We start from the raw sequence: 15,065 nt of genomic DNA on the forward strand, positions 1-15,065 counted from the left end.
TCCACGGTCCTAGAATCCTTGGTTCACTCCTCCATTCTTCCTGAAATAGTTCCCCACCTTTCCCCTCATCAACATGGCTTCATCCCTAAACGCATTGCGTCCTCGAACCTTGTAACTCCGATCCTTGTAAACCGATGTTATTTACACGGATTTCAAGGCGGCTTTCAACAGTCTCCCGCTGGACCTACTGATGGCCAAGCTTAATAAGCTTGGTATCGGAAGTCAGCTACTGTTATGGTTCGAAGCCTATCTCATCGGCAGATCTTACAGAGTTAAAGTGTCGTCCTGTTTTTCCGACTCCTTTGTAGGTTCCTCCAGTGTTCCACAAGGGAGTGTCCTCAGCCCACTCCTGTTTTTGTAGTTTGTCTATGACTGTGTGTAATCCCTCTCTCCCAACGGTCATCTGCTCTACGCTGATGACCTCAAAATTTACCTTCCTGTGAGTTCGTTAGCTGATTGTCGTTCCCTGCAAGTTTTCCTTAACGTTTTTTTCCGCTTGGTGTTGTAATAACGGTCTGGTGTTATGTCTCGATAAATGTTGTGTCATTTCGTTCAGGAGATCCCTTAAGTTCCACTTCAGCTACACCCTTCATGACACTGTCATAAGTCGAGTAACGACTCCGTACAAGACTTAGGTGTGTGGTTGGATGAGACTCTCTCTTTTGTGTTCATGTGGACCATGTTATTGCCAAGTCCAACAAGCTTATACAAGCTTACACCAAGTATAACAAGCAGGGCCTTATTGTCAGACTTTCCTCAGAACTCAGAGACCCCCTCTGCCTAAGGGCATAGTATTATTGCTGGGTTCGATCCACGCTGGACTATGCCGCCGTTGTTTGGTCTCCCCCAGGGTCGACCGCAATGGCCAGACTGGAGAGTGTGCAGCGAAGATTCATCCGCGCAACTATTCGTCGCTTCCTTACTGGGTTTCAAATGGCTCTCCCATCATACCCTGTTTGCTGTCGGCTTCTTGGGCTTGACTCCATTGAAACACGACATTCCCACTTCCGCTCATGTTTCATGTTTCATTGCCAGCCTCCTTTCCCACGACCTAGATGTTCCAACCCTTCTATCAGCTATCCCTCTTTACACCCCATCGTGCTATCTACGTGACAGACCTCTTTCATGCATCCCATCTCGCCAGACGCGTTACGGTTCAAATGAACCTCTTCTTAGAGCGCTCTCGGACTTCAACAATTCGTTGAACTGTTCGACTACAATGCCCCTGTGTCCCGCTTTCGTTCTCGTCTACGTGAGTCCTCGTCCTTGCGTCTACCTTAGAGTTTCGTGTACTTTGTTGACTTCCTACTGTTTCTTTTCCTTATATTCCTTAGCTATTAAGTAAATTTGTGAAACCCTTGCGGCAGACAAATAATGTAAATAAATGAATAGATAAATAAATTTGTTTACCTATTTAGGTCATCATTAAAGTATTTCTAGGCCGTGTACGTGGACAGGACAGGGTGTGGGAGGCCCAAATTGAGATGGAGTGATCGCTGGGATGCTTCCGCCAGAAAGATCGGACTATTGGTTTAGCAGGTAACGTCGCAAGACCGTGAGCGGATTGTTGGAGCAGGTCAAGACTGCGAGGCGGTTGTAGCTTCTCATAGTTAAGTTAAAATAACCAATGACTATATGTGGAGAGATGAAAAGGATTCAAATGCTGGATGGGAATTATAATCGAGTCTCTTGGCCTGCCTGCTCTCATGGCTACACTCCTCCACCCCCGTCTGCATCAGATCTCCCTCATGTCTACCTTCCTGGTAGGGCATGAGTATGTCATCCTCATCACGTGCTCTAACCAGCGTTTCCTTGGCAACCGTCAGGATGTCTGCATCGCTAAACAGCATAGCTAGCTTGTGGCTCATTCTCCTTTTCCACACACCCTGCTTGCACCCGGCGCCAAAGATAGTCCGCTCGAAAATGGCGCGTGGTGTCCTCTGCCAGCTTAGTTCAAGAATAGTGCCTTTAGAGGACTAGCGGCTGTATCAGTAAGCGATATATGGCGTATTTGAGGTGTTGTATGAGTCTTCTGGATCTCAGGAGTCTGAAGAGCCGGTAGTAGACAAGGATCCCCTGAAAAATGCGCCATCGGATTTCGTTGCTTCCGTTGTAGTCCGAAGTTATGATCGTGCCATGGTAGCAAAACTCGTCCACTACCTCAAGATCGTCGCCGTCAACCAATACTCTGCTTCCGAGTAGAGCCCTGATTCACGATCAGAGTAGCCTTCAGTAAGCAACCTCTATTAAGCGGTTTAATTTTCGTCACAGAATCGATCGTACCGAATTTTCGACTGATGCAGAATTTATTTTCGGCTTACTTTTTACGATGCCAAAATGCCACCCAGCACCCAAAGACCTTCCTTCAGTTTCATTCCATTGATTTCGTTTTATTAAAGAGGCGTAATGGCGTAGTACGCTGCGCAAACAGATCGCAACTGGCGCCTTGCGCTGCGCGCCTTACTGGTTAATCGGCACCTGGCGTGCCTGGCGAGCGTGGGTAGTTAAGGAGATACAAATTAAAAACAACGTAATCACAATCAATGAAATTAAAATGTTTCACTATTAAAGTAAAAAATTAAAAACAGAATCCTACCAAATGCTGCACTTGCGATGTACGACGTTACACAGTACACGGCTCTCCCTCTCTCTCTCTCTCACTGTGCTTTACGTTTTCATTAAATTGTGTGGACAACAGCGTTGCCAGCTACCGATCGACGGGTTGCAAATTGACTAGAACAATAACTTACTATAAATCTAACTGTTTAAAAACGTTTTCTCAGATCCTAAAGCAACCTTGCTTTGCCTCGATTGATGGCCGTTGCAAATGCATCGCTCGTCTGCGTACATCATCAGCAGCAGTGTGCTGGTCTTATGGCTTTATGCATAACAACACAATAGGAACAAAGGAACGAAAGGAAGCACGTTTATACATAAAGCTATAAAGTAATGTGTAAGCCTAATCACAAAACAACGAACATAAAGCTCAAAATACAAATTGGCCACTATTTCCCCGTTTTCAACGGATCGTTTTCACCTGCGCTCTCTTGTTCTCTCTTAACATTGCTTTTTCTTTTCTTTTTTTCTTTTTGGCTGCAAAGGAACTATTATCACGGTTAGTATACGGTTTCATTGGCGGTTTCGTTATGTGTTTTCCAGCGCTCAGGATAAGCTCGGCGTTTCTTAAGATTTTTTTTTTTCGTTCGTTAACGATTGTGGGTTAAATTTGCTAACAATTTTTCCTTAACTTCTATACCTCGTTTTGATGGGTCAAAATTTTCGCTTTAAAGGTTTGCACTGTGTAGTCGTAATTTTTCTTTTTGGCATTTTCCTAGCTGAAAAACGATGTTTTTGCTATGCTCTCCAAAAGAATAACAGCGATCCGGTTGGTTATATACATTAAGCTGGAAGAACGCACGTTTGCCACAGCGGGACGGAGCTAGTCTCCGGGAGCTGGCCTAGATACGAATGATCTTCTCCACAACAAACAAATGTTAACAGTTTGTGGGTTTAACAGGTTTTAAATCTTTCACATTGGCGCACATTCGTTAGTGTTAGCAGTGTTTGCCGCCTACAAACAAGCAGCAGCTCGTACTCGTTGCTGTTGGGTATATAAATGCACAGTCAATGTTTCGTTTAGGCTGAGATTCAGAATGTGCCACACTCTCACTCGGAAGCCACCACACCCAGGGCACACATCCACGAACCCCGAGGCAAACTCGATATATATATACAATCTGCGCCGATCTACCGGAAGATGGTAATGCCACAATAAGCTCGTAAATCTAAGCTGCTGTGTATCCGTGTGTATCCTGCCTCTGTCTGGTACGGATTTTTGCTTCCAATTTCCCACACAGGCCACAGAAGTATGGTCGTTTTAAATTCAAATTTCGTTTTTAAATGTTTCACCTCTCTTTCCTTTCTCGATATTTCGATTGTGCTTCCTGCACTGTACTGCGTCGTTTAGTCGCGATCATGCAGCTTCCGGTGGCGCTTCAAATTCGACGAGCATGAGAACTTCTTCAAACACACATCGCACGCGTACGGCTTTTCGCCCGTGTGCGTGCGATGGTGCAGCTCGAGGCTGCGCGCATTGTCGAACATCTTCGTGCACGTGCCGCACCGGTACGGATTGTGGTCGCTGTGGATGCGCTGGTGCGTTTTAAGCGTGCTTGCGTTGTAGAACGATTTCGAGCAGATATCACATTTGTACGGCTTTTCGCCCGTATGGACGAGCATGTGCTGCCGCAGCGCGGACGATTCGCTATAGCTCTTATGGCACACGTGGCACTCATGCTGCTGCTGCTGCTGCTGTCCAGTGGAAGATCCGATCGACGGTACGGATGAGCCGCGCCGTCCTTCCCCCACTGTCGACCCGAGTGCGGGCAATCGGATCGGTTTCAAGTTTCGTCCCAAAATGGACGTTCCGTTCGTGCCGTTGGACGTGGTCGTGTTTCCGTTCAGGTTAATGTTAAGGCTTAAGCCGGCACCCGCATCAATAATGCCAGTGCTGCTCGGGATGGTGTTATTGTTGAGACAGTCGCTCGTGTCCAGCAAGGGTGACAGCGGGCTTAGCCCGCCGTTCGTGCTCTGGCTCACGGTGCTATTGTTGCTGCTACTGCTATGGACTAGACTCTGTTGCCGGGCGATCATTTTGGCCACCTGCGACGGGGTGTACTTTGCCTTCGAGTGGATGTACTCGACGTGCATGTTAAGGTTCTTCGCGAAGTGGAACGTCTTGGGACAGTAGTAGCACTGAAATATTCGCTCCTCCTTGTGGCTCGTGATGTGCCGCTTCAACTGTTCTAGGACGGAAAATTCCAGCGAACAGAACTCACACTTCAGCAACGAACCGTACGTCGGGTCGGGTGAAAGGTAGGGAAAGTTGAACGATTCCGTCGACGAATTACCGATCGAATCCAGATCATTAGAACCGGCCTCATCCCACTCATCCTGTTCGGGCTCGTGGCGATCCAAACCGTGCCCACCGTTCAGCCCATCCGACAGTCCCAGCGATGCGCGCTCGATTTTGTTATCGTTCCTATCGACGATCATGTCGCCACCTTTCTCATCGTCCTCCTTCGGATCGACGTCGCTTTGCTCGTCCAGCAGTACCTCTGGTTCCAGCTTAATATCCACATCCTCCTCCTCCTCCTCTTCGCCATCGTCATCCTGGTCCTCCTCGTACTCGTCGTCGTGGTCCTGCTTTGGCGTGACCAACTCTAGCGTCGTGCGGAGGTACTCATCGTTGTGCAGGCACCGTTCACGAAACTCGTGAAAGTTTTCTACCTTCGACCTGCACGCACTACAGATCGATGACGGAAGCCCCAGCTTTGGTTGTATCTAAAAATGTGCATGAAACAAGCAAAATAGCCACCGTTCATTGAGCGACACTGGTCCACTCCGGCACGATCGTGGCCCGTCCGATCACTCACCCTAATCGATGTACAGTCGTAGATTATCGTCTGAAGCGCATCGCTTCCACTATCACCAAAAATAGACTCCAAAGTGTCATCGCCGGACAAACAGAGCCTGCAAATGTTTTCTATTTTTGCACTACGCCACACCGCCACACGACATCAACAGCAGGAGCACACACACACACAGGCGAGCGGCGAGCAAACAGTTCGCGGCAGAAACGCCACCGGAAATGAAACGGAAACGGAACCATCATAAGTACAACAGCCGATCATCTCGACCGAACCGCGCCGTTCTATTTCCTTCCCAAATAGGAATACTTACTGTAACGAACTCATGGCTTGCGGAAGAAACACATCTGCACGGACGGAGGGGGGCAGAGAGGTTCACGAGAGATCTTGACCAGAAAAGGGCCGTGCTGGGAAGTGGAAGGATAGGACGCTGGTGCAATATTTCTACCGCGAAGTACCAACACTTCTGCGTGTTCGGATCGAGGCGAAATCTATTGGGATCTATTGGTGCTGGAAGGGTGACGATGGTTGGCCACGGCCCGTGGAGAAAAGTCCGATGTTTATCTCCCCCCTCGTACTCCGTCGTCGACGGCGACACATTGAAACAATTCAATCAGGTGTTTGTTTTTGCTGCTTTTTGTTGGAACCTGTCATCGGGCACCTGCCGGGCGAACAGCAAATGTCAAACGCGGTCGAGGCGAAACGCGGCGAAACGTCAAATTGTTGCTGCAGCAGAACAGATTTGTTTTGAACGTTAAGCATTAATTGAATTTTACATAAATTTACAGTTTTTTAAAAATTGTTCGACTTGTTTCATGAGTTTCAACATGTTGAAATGTCAGCAGATTTGGAACTGAATTTAACTTCCGCATTTAAAACTACTTGTCGTGAGGATATTTGAAAAAAGCTTGCACATTTCTCCCAACTCTTTCGCATACATCGGTCGACCGAACAAGCAGTAATGCATTTGCGCATAATTTATTTATAAAATTGTCCAAACCCATGACAAATTATCTTAAAAGGTACGCTACGATTATTTTTTAGCAGGCGCCAAACGAATAAAGCTTTGGAATTCAACAACGAATGCCCTAATGAATAAATTTTGTAATATAATCGTTTTTTTTTCTTCTTTTTTATCACGATTGTTCAGTAAATAAAATGCGTTCCCAACGAGGCTCAATACACGCTCCCGTGCGGTATTTTTTAAGGCTACGAACTAACGTATAAAACAACCCAAATGCGTAGATTAAGCTAAATAAAATGTAAACGATTTAACGAAAACCCAGGCTTAGTCTCATAGCTTGTGATGTTTGTTTGGTGCACTTGTGATGATCATTTGCTATGCTGTTGTGATGATCGTTTGCCTACTTCTTCGCTGCCGTCGTGATCATGTTGCTCCCTGTCATGCACACGCCCCGTTAAATCGTTTCAGCCCGTGGATCCAGCGCATGTATCGCTTGGGCAAGGGTCGGTCCGCCCTTCACCTTAATACCCTTCTTGCCCATCTCGTTTAGGCGTTCCTCCAGCAGACTCCGGTCACGTCCCCGTTGCCACCACAGATGCAAACACGTCTGCAGCAGCGGGATGTAAAGCACCAACAGTTCCGTATCGCACACATGCTCGTAACGGCGCAAAGCCAGCTCGGCCCACTGTTCCGCGGACGGATGAGGTATCGGGGAGGTGGTACAGGCCGTCACCAAGCGGCACAGCAGCAACAGCACACACTTTGATTTGTCCAGAAAGATTTTGTTCAGCAAACGGAAACAGTTCTCAAGGAGCGGCACGGCCAGCTCATTGCGCCGTTCGTCCAGTAATTGACACGCATTACGCAGTTCATCCCCTTGCAGAAACTCTAGAAAATGAACGGAATCACGCAGCAAAGGCACGGATACGATATGGTCGAGAAAGCACTCGAACGCGGCACTCCGTTCGCCGATCAGTTCGGCGGTGAAGTTTCCCATCAGCACCTTCTTGGGAAAGCTGACCGATTGCAGCAGAGTCGGATGATCCTTTCGCAAACCCTCGAACAGCTTCAGGAAATGAGTGTAGCGTCGTTCGACGATGGTCGGGTACGGATCCGGACCGGGACCGTCCTTGCGTATCGTCACCTCATATATTACGTACTTCTTGCTGGCGCTGGAAGGCCCATCGCCTGGGCCAACTGTGGGCAGAACGCGTGCCAGCGGTATCTCGAAACAAAGCACCACATCGCCCGTCGGTGGAAGGGGCCGTCTTGTGGGACGTTGCCATATATCTGCAAAAGAAACGAACCTCGTATGAGCAGGGAACGTCGTGCGATGCATTATGGTTGTACCCGTGCGAACAAACGACAATCGAAAGACTGATAAACGATATCTTGGCTGTTTGAGGCAAGCCTTCGATGCATTGGATCGTGAATCAGAGCTGTGTGTGACTCCCAATGACTAAGCGCATGCAAACCACTCCTGCTTGCTCTCGAGGCCATATGAAACGATGAACATGATGAAAGGTTAAATGAAAATAGCCACTGGAAAGATAACCACACCATCTCCAAGAATAGAAGCAATCTAATGTACCTTGCACAATGCCCTTGTTCTGGTGTTTTATGCTCAACGTACTGTGGTCGAACGCTTCCGTCGCACTATCGAGATCATCTTCGATGGATTCTCTGTTCTCCATGTCCGTTCTACGCCCAACGACAACGGTATGCACTAGACGATGTTATTCAAAACGGGACGAAACAAAAAGAGGCGCACAGAACACACCAAAAACATAAACAACAAAGGCAACGACGAACGAGATTGTGTGCTGGGTTGCTGGGGTAGTGATGGAGGGCAACAGAGGAGCTATGCTTTGTAGGCCATTTATAGGTTTCCCGTGATTCACCCACTTGCATTCAATGGTTAACCGTGCGCTGATAGCAGCTTCCGTCGAGCGAGCAAACGTATTTAATGAACTTAGAGGCACCAGAATCAGGAAGTTGAGGTGGTTTACCCCCCACCGACGACGAGGTGATTTTCTGCCCTGTGTTTGTAAATTAAATTAACAAAGAAAGACGCAACGTTTGACACTAGCGCCAGCAGCTCTGCTGCGTGTGTAATCAATATCTTCGTAGCTAATTAATTCACGGCGAGTTTTTATCCCTTTGTAGTTTGACTATTGTTAAATTTTAACTCACTTATACTACACTAAAGTGGAAATACCAATCGACCAGTGTCTCGAATTAAGCTAAATAAATTTGAAGAAAACTCCGCTCTGTTTTGATTGATCCATACATCCATTGTTTACGTTCCCCGGATAATCGGAGCGCTGTCAGTTGGACGTATTGCACAATGCTGCGAGCAGCAAGCGACGACACACCAAGCAAGCGAAAGAGAGAGAACCAAGAGAAACTTCTTGCGGTCTTCACAAAACAAAATACATAGTAACACACATCACGGTTCCGAAATCTTGCGGCTCTTGCTGGTGTTTTTCGATCGGTTTAATTCAATCTTTCAGCTCGTAAACTATTTGGTAACATGTTGTCACGCTGGTCGCGCAAAGCTGTCGATAAATACTTGGCATTCCAAGTACTACGCAGCACAGCTGGACGGATACGGCATTACAGCACCGGTAAGATCAATCATTCCTTCGCCGTCCCGAGGATGGGCTAAGTTATGCGTAATGTTGTGAAAATAAGCAGCAAATGACCATTTTACTCCCTTTCGCAGATAAAAAGTTTAGCATCAAAGACGAAGTACTAGATGGCCGGCCACTCTACCTCGATGCGCAAGCGACCACATCATTGGTAAGTACGTGCAAAGATAATGGAACGTCCTAATCGCAAAAAAAACAACCCGGAAGGAGAATCCGCCCGATGACGACACGTTGCACCAGTGCATGGGTGGTACGGTGATCGTCTAATCGCATCGTTCTTATCAGTCATCAACACCGCGGATTACACAACATGATTGTTTGCGATTTTTTTCAAGTGATATGGATATCATCCCAGGATTTCCAAAGCAGTTGCATGTGCCAGCGGTGGTGTAATGCGTCTCTTCTTCCTTTGTTTTTACCCCTCCCAGGACCCGCGCGTTCTCGATGCCATGATGCCGTACATGACCGCTTACTACGGAAATCCACACTCGCGAACACACGCGTACGGTTGGGAGTCGGAAGAAGCGGTGGAGAAAGCTCGCTCCCAGGTAGCTTCCCTTATTGGTGCAGACCCGAAAGAGGTGGTTTTCACGTCCGGCGCTACAGAATCGAACAACATCTCGGTGAAGGGCATTGCGCGTTTCTATGGCGTGAAGAAAAAGCATATCATCACTACACAAACCGAGCACAAGTGCGTGCTGGACTCGTGCCGTGCGCTCGAGGGTGAAGGGTTCCATGTAACGTACCTGCCGGTACAATCGAACGGACTGATCAGCATGGAAGAGCTGGAGAAAGCAATCACACCGGAAACATCACTCGTATCCATAATGACCGTGAATAACGAGATCGGTGTGAAGCAACCGGTCGCCGAGATCGGACGGCTGTGCAAATCGAAGAAGGTATTCTTCCACACGGATGCCGCACAGGCCATCGGCAAGATACCGGTCGATGTGAACAAAATGAACATCGATCTGATGTCGATCTCCGGGCACAAAATCTACGGCCCGAAGGGTATTGGAGCGCTGTACGTGCGCCGCAAGCCACGTGTGCGGGTGGAAGCAATTCAGAGCGGCGGTGGACAGGAAAGAGGCCTCCGCAGCGGAACCGTGCCGACCCCACTGGCCGTTGGGTTGGGTGCCGCATGCGAGATAGCAAGTCGCGAGATGGAGTACGATCACCGATGGATGGAGTTTCTGTCGAAACGATTGATGGATAAAATCTTCGCCGAACTACCGCAGGTCATCAGGAACGGCGATCCGGTGCACACGTATCCGGGCTGTATCAATCTTTCCTTCGCGTACGTTGAGGGCGAATCGTTGCTGATGGCGCTGAAGGATGTGGCGCTTTCCAGCGGGTCAGCGTGTACGTCTGCATCGCTGGAACCGTCGTACGTGTTGCGCGCGATCGGTACGGATGAGGATTTAGCACACAGCTCGATTCGTTTCGGTATCGGCCGTTTCACCACGATCGAGGAGGTGGACTACACGGCGGAGAAGTGCATCAAGCACGTTACACGATTGCGCGAGATGTCTCCGCTGTGGGAAATGGTACAGGAAGGTGTGGATATTAAGAGCATCAAGTGGTCGCAGCATTGAAGCGCGCGCGATCCGGATCGCTTGTGTAATAACGATAGCTTCGTTTTCATGCAATTGTTTCTAGCTTGAGGCACATGCTAAATTAAAGCTTGTAAAAAAAAATAACAAACGAAATACATTGTATATTTTACGTTACTCTAGCTCTATGTGTTACTCCATCGAAATTGCATTGCATCGTCCTTCGTCATGCTGATGGCAGATTAGGTTGCACCTAAACAAAGAAATGCACACATAATGCAGTTTTAGTCCTTTTTGAAGAAAATGAGCGTAAAAAAGCATGAACGATAGGCCGGACCAAGGCTAATATACACAAATGCACGATTAGGCCGTGGTCTAGAAATTGCTGTTTGTGCAGTGTTTGGCAAACAATCAAAAATAAATGTGTAAAACGTCTTCCAGCATCTAAATATCTAGATCTTGAAGTTCTAATCGATTAAGCTAAAATTTAAATTGTCCATATAACTTGAAATTACACACGAAAAAGCAGTGCACTTCTTGTTACTTTGTTGAGTTTGTTTCAGATGTTCGATGGCTGCTAGACCACGGCCTTGCTTGATTGTCAAAATGCGCCACCTGCTTAATATTCACCTTGGGTACAGCGCTAGTGTACAAACAACAAACTGTAAACAGCGTTTCGCCGGTCCGTGCTGTGTGGTCCGACGAAAAACAATTTATTTGTGTGTTCTATACAAAAAATTGGTGAGTGATTATATACTACTGATACTTTGTATATTGTAGATATTTTTTTAAAACTAACCGTTCTTTCTAGACAAACAATGGGTAAATCGTCCAAACACCGTAAATCGTCAACATCCGACGATAGCAGCGAGGAGGACGCAGAACGTCGACGTGATCTCAAGGAGCGCGATGAATTCGCGAAACGCCTAAAGCAACGCGACGAAGGACAAACACGCAATGTGGCATCATCTTCCGCTAACAGGGGATACGCGGATGCTGCCAAACGGCTCAAGCTCGAAACGGAAGATAGGGAAAAGTTGCTGCCCCAGCTGCGCGTCCAATCCCGCCGGCAGTATTTGGAGAAGCGTAAAGAGGACAAGGTAGCGGAGCTTGAGGCCGACATCCGTGACGATGAGTACCTGTTCCCGGATGCCGAAATTACCGAGCGTGAGCGGCGGGATCGTGAGTACAAGAAAAATTTGCTCCAAATCGCTAAGGAGCACGAGAAGGCACGTGAGCTGGAGCGCGTTCAGCGCTACCGTATGCCGAAGGATGTCAAGAAGGGTGAAACGGAGGAGTACGTGGAGGTGGACGAACGGGAACGAATGCCACACTCGGAGCAGAAGAAATGGGAAGCGGAACAGCTGGCCTCGGCGGTGTACAAGTTCGGTTCGAAGGATGCGAAGGAACGGGCTGCCCAGCAGGAAGAGTACGAGCTGCTGCTCGACGAGCAGATCGACTTCATCCAGGCACTGCGGATGGGCGGTACGAAGGAAAAGGATGGCAAGGCGGAGATTAGCGAAGCCGAGAAGAAAAAGATGACCATCGAGGAAACGCAAAAATCACTTCCCATTTACCCGTTCAAGGAGGATCTGATTGCGGCCATCACCGAGCATCAGATACTGATCATTGAGGGTGAAACGGGTTCGGGCAAAACGACACAAATTCCGCAGTACCTTTACGAGGCGGGATTCACGAACGATGGTAAAAAGATTGGCTGTACCCAGCCTCGACGTGTCGCGGCCATGTCGGTGGCGGCCCGTGTAGCGGAGGAGATGAGCGTCAAGCTGGGAAATGAGGTTGGGTACAGCATTCGATTCGAGGACTGTACCACGGAACGAACGGTCATAAAGTACATGACGGATGGTACGCTTCACCGTGAGTTTCTCTCGGAACCGGATTTGGCCGGGTACAGTGTTATGATCATCGACGAGGCTCACGAGCGCACACTGCACACGGACATCCTGTTTGGTTTGGTGAAGGATATAGCCCGATTTCGGAAGGATTTGAAACTGCTTATATCCAGCGCAACATTGGATGCGGAAAAGTTTTCCGATTTCTTCGATAAAGCACCCATTTTCAGAATTCCCGGACGACGGTATCCGGTAAGTTTAGATTTCTAACTGAAATACGGTTCAAATTACTAACTAACTTGACTTTGCAGGTTGACATATTTTACACAAAAGCTCCGGAAGCGGATTACATTGATGCATGTGTAGTTTCCGTGCTGCAAATACACGCGACCCAGCCACTGGGAGATATTTTAGTCTTTTTAACTGGTATGTTTCGCATTAAAATCCAAGTGTTTTGTTTTCTTAACAAAATCACCATTTTCTCTTGCCCCCCCCCCCCCCCCCAGGTCAGGAAGAAATTGAAGCCTGTCAGGAGATGCTGCAAGACCGCGTCAAACGTTTGGGATCGAAGCTGAAAGAGTTAATCATCCTACCGATTTACGCCAATCTACCCTCCGATATGCAGGCCAAAATTTTCGAACCCACCCCACCGAACGCCCGGAAAGTGATTCTGGCCACCAACATTGCCGAAACGTCACTGACGATCGATAACATCATCTACGTGATTGATCCCGGCTTTGCCAAGCAGAACAACTTTAACTCGCGCACCGGCATGGAAACACTGCTGGTGGTTCCAATTTCCAAAGCATCCGCCAACCAACGAGCTGGTCGTGCGGGACGAGTTGCGCCAGGCAAATGCTTCCGGCTTTATACGGCCTGGGCGTACAACAACGAGCTGGAAGATAACACGGTGCCCGAAATTCAACGTATCAACCTGGGAAACGCGGTGCTTATGCTGAAAACGCTTGGAATTCATGATCTGCTACATTTCGATTTTCTTGACCCTCCACCCCACCAAACGTTGATCCTTGCCTTGGAACAGCTGTACGCGCTGGGTGCACTGAACCATCACGGAGAGCTGACGAAGCTCGGTCGCCGTATGGCAGAATTTCCCGTCGATCCGATGATGGGAAAAATGTTGCTCGCAAGCGAGAAATACAAATGCTCGGAAGAGATTGTAACGATCGCGGCGATGCTCTCGGTGAACGGTGCGATATTTTACCGCCCAAAGGACAAAATCATTCACGCCGACACGGCACGTAAAAACTTCAACCACCAGCACGGCGATCACCTGAGCTTGATGCAGGTGTACAACCAGTGGGTCGAATCGGACTACAGCACGCAGTGGTGTTACGAGAACTTCATCCAGTACCGCTCGATGAAGCGTGCTCGGGACGTGCGGGAACAGCTGGTGGGACTGATGCAGCGCGTCGAGATTGAAATGGTATCGTCCGTATCGGAAACGACCAACATACGGAAAGCAGTTACCGCCGGCTACTTCTATCACGTGGCACGCCTTTCCAAGGGTGGAAATTATAAAACGGTTAAGCACAATCAGGACGTCATGATTCATCCCAACTCGGCACTGTTTGAAGATTTGCCGCGCTGGCTGCTCTACCACGAGCTGGTATTTACGACGAAAGAGTTTATGCGCTCGGTGATTGAAATTGAGAGCAAGTGGCTGCTGGAGGTGGCACCGCACTACTACAAACCGAAGGAGTTGGAAGATTCCACCAACAAAAAGATGCCTAAAACGGTTGGCCGTGCAATGCCGACGGAGAAATAAAGCTCTGGTGTCACTCCCATAATTGTAATTAGAACAATACACCATAATATTTCAAAATCCAACCATATTTTTTGTCTATTTTTAGCTTTCAGAACTCCCAGAAATATGTATATTAGCCAATATTTAAGTTCAATTTGTCATTTCACAACAAGAATACATTGATATAGCATACGCCAACAACCACAGAAATATGGTTGACAGGAACAAAACCCCAAAATCAAAGGTTCTTACTTTTCTAAACATTCTAAAGAGAGAAAGACTTACTTATCCGGCGCCACAATCGCTTCGCAGTCTTCAATGCTCGATACCGCTAACGGTTTAGCGCCGTCGTCTGCCCATCCATTATCCCGGCCAGCCTGGCAGCCACATCTACGCCATCACTCCATCTCAGTTTCGGCCTATCTCGACTCCTCTTTCCTTGTGGACGGCCTAAATGGACTTTACGGGGTGGGTTGTCCGGTGAAATTCTCATGACATGACCAGCTCGCTTCTCCAAACATTGTTCTGGCGGGTTTTGTTGGTATTTGACGGCGTTCACGTCTCAAAGGCGTCTATAATTGAGGACTATAATTGTTGTGTGCAGTTCCAGCTTTGTTTGTCGCGACCGATATTTTGGAGTGAGTGCGTTACGGACCAGGAATAAAGTTTTACCAGGAGATAGCAGGACGCCGAAATAACTTTAGACCTAAGGTGACCAGCTGTCAGTCAGTTCAACGAACAGCTAGAGGCTCCACTAGCAGATGATATCATGCCACTGCCAACTAGCATTGATGAAACACGAATGGCCATCCGTCGGCTCAAGAACAACAAGGCACCAGGCACCGACGGA

At 48.1% G+C, this 15,065-nt stretch overlaps 4 protein-coding genes across 6 annotated transcripts; 2 read left to right on the forward strand and 2 right to left on the reverse strand.

The window, feature by feature from the left end:
- Positions 1-2,364: 2,364 nt before the first annotated feature.
- On the reverse strand, positions 2,365-6,082 carry LOC118513263 (zinc finger protein 454-like). 2 transcript variants are annotated; one of them, XM_036058826.1, is made up of 3 exons: positions 5,743-6,082; positions 5,436-5,580; positions 2,365-5,343 (listed from the first exon to the last, which is right to left on the reverse strand). In XM_036058826.1, the coding sequence occupies exons 1-3, from the start codon at positions 5,754-5,756 to the stop codon at positions 3,964-3,966; spliced, it is 1,539 nt and encodes a 512-aa protein (XP_035914719.1). In that variant the 5' UTR covers positions 5,757-6,082; the 3' UTR covers positions 2,365-3,963. The 2 variants fall into 2 exon arrangements, with proteins under 2 accessions (XP_035914719.1, XP_035914720.1); XM_036058827.1 differs by having other exon boundaries at positions 5,436-5,556; positions 5,743-6,081.
- Positions 6,083-6,357: 275 nt separating this feature from the next.
- On the reverse strand, positions 6,358-8,707 carry LOC118513266 (sorting nexin-21). 2 transcript variants are annotated; one of them, XM_036058834.1, is made up of 3 exons: positions 8,587-8,707; positions 7,985-8,119; positions 6,358-7,683 (listed from the first exon to the last, which is right to left on the reverse strand). In XM_036058834.1, coding segments are annotated over exons 1-3 (972 nt in total). In that variant the 5' UTR covers positions 8,588-8,707; the 3' UTR covers positions 6,358-6,847. The 2 variants fall into 2 exon arrangements, with proteins under 2 accessions (XP_035914727.1, XP_035914726.1); XM_036058833.1 differs by lacking the exon at positions 8,587-8,707 and adding an exon at positions 8,299-8,550.
- Positions 8,708-8,723: 16 nt separating this feature from the next.
- LOC118513265 (cysteine desulfurase, mitochondrial) lies at positions 8,724-10,779 on the forward strand. Its single transcript, XM_036058832.1, has 3 exons — positions 8,724-9,020; positions 9,119-9,195; positions 9,473-10,779. Exons 1-3 carry the CDS (start codon positions 8,927-8,929, stop codon positions 10,637-10,639), a joined length of 1,338 nt encoding a protein of 445 aa, XP_035914725.1. The 5' UTR covers positions 8,724-8,926; the 3' UTR covers positions 10,640-10,779.
- Positions 10,780-11,206: 427 nt separating this feature from the next.
- Positions 11,207-14,298, forward strand: LOC118513262 (pre-mRNA-splicing factor ATP-dependent RNA helicase DHX16). The gene is made up of 4 exons (XM_036058825.1): positions 11,207-11,338; positions 11,409-12,702; positions 12,762-12,876; positions 12,957-14,298. Exons 2-4 carry the CDS (start codon positions 11,416-11,418, stop codon positions 14,234-14,236), a joined length of 2,682 nt encoding a protein of 893 aa, XP_035914718.1. The 5' UTR covers positions 11,207-11,338; positions 11,409-11,415; the 3' UTR covers positions 14,237-14,298.
- The last annotated feature ends 767 nt before the right edge of the window (positions 14,299-15,065 follow it).

The sequence above is a fragment of the Anopheles stephensi genome, chromosome 3 (assembly GCF_013141755.1).
Source record: "Anopheles stephensi strain Indian chromosome 3, UCI_ANSTEP_V1.0, whole genome shotgun sequence".
In the NCBI taxonomy this organism is placed as follows: Eukaryota; Metazoa; Arthropoda; class Insecta; order Diptera; family Culicidae; genus Anopheles; species Anopheles stephensi.

Bases quoted from the DNA above. Each gene is read 5' to 3' on its own strand.
- LOC118513263 (XM_036058826.1), bottom strand. The intron at 5,344-5,435 runs GTGAGTGATCGG...GCACATTTTTAG, and splicing joins ACGACTGTACATCGATTAGG to ATACAACCAAAGCTGGGGCT.
- LOC118513266 (XM_036058834.1), bottom strand. The intron at 7,684-7,984 runs GTACATTAGATT...TTTCTTTTGCAG, and splicing joins GAACAAGGGCATTGTGCAAG to ATATATGGCAACGTCCCACA.
- LOC118513265 (XM_036058832.1), top strand. From the start codon at position 8,927: ATGTTGTCACGCTGGTCGCGCAAAGCTGTCGATAAATACTTGGCATTC. The intron at 9,021-9,118 runs GTAAGATCAATC...TCCCTTTCGCAG, and splicing joins GATACGGCATTACAGCACCG to ATAAAAAGTTTAGCATCAAA. The intron at 9,196-9,472 runs GTAAGTACGTGC...TACCCCTCCCAG, and splicing joins CGCAAGCGACCACATCATTG to GACCCGCGCGTTCTCGATGC.
- LOC118513262 (XM_036058825.1), top strand. From the start codon at position 11,416: ATGGGTAAATCGTCCAAACACCGTAAATCGTCAACATCCGACGATAGC. The intron at 12,703-12,761 runs GTAAGTTTAGAT...TTGACTTTGCAG, and splicing joins TTCCCGGACGACGGTATCCG to GTTGACATATTTTACACAAA. The intron at 12,877-12,956 runs GTATGTTTCGCA...CCCCCCCCCCAG, and splicing joins TATTTTAGTCTTTTTAACTG to GTCAGGAAGAAATTGAAGCC.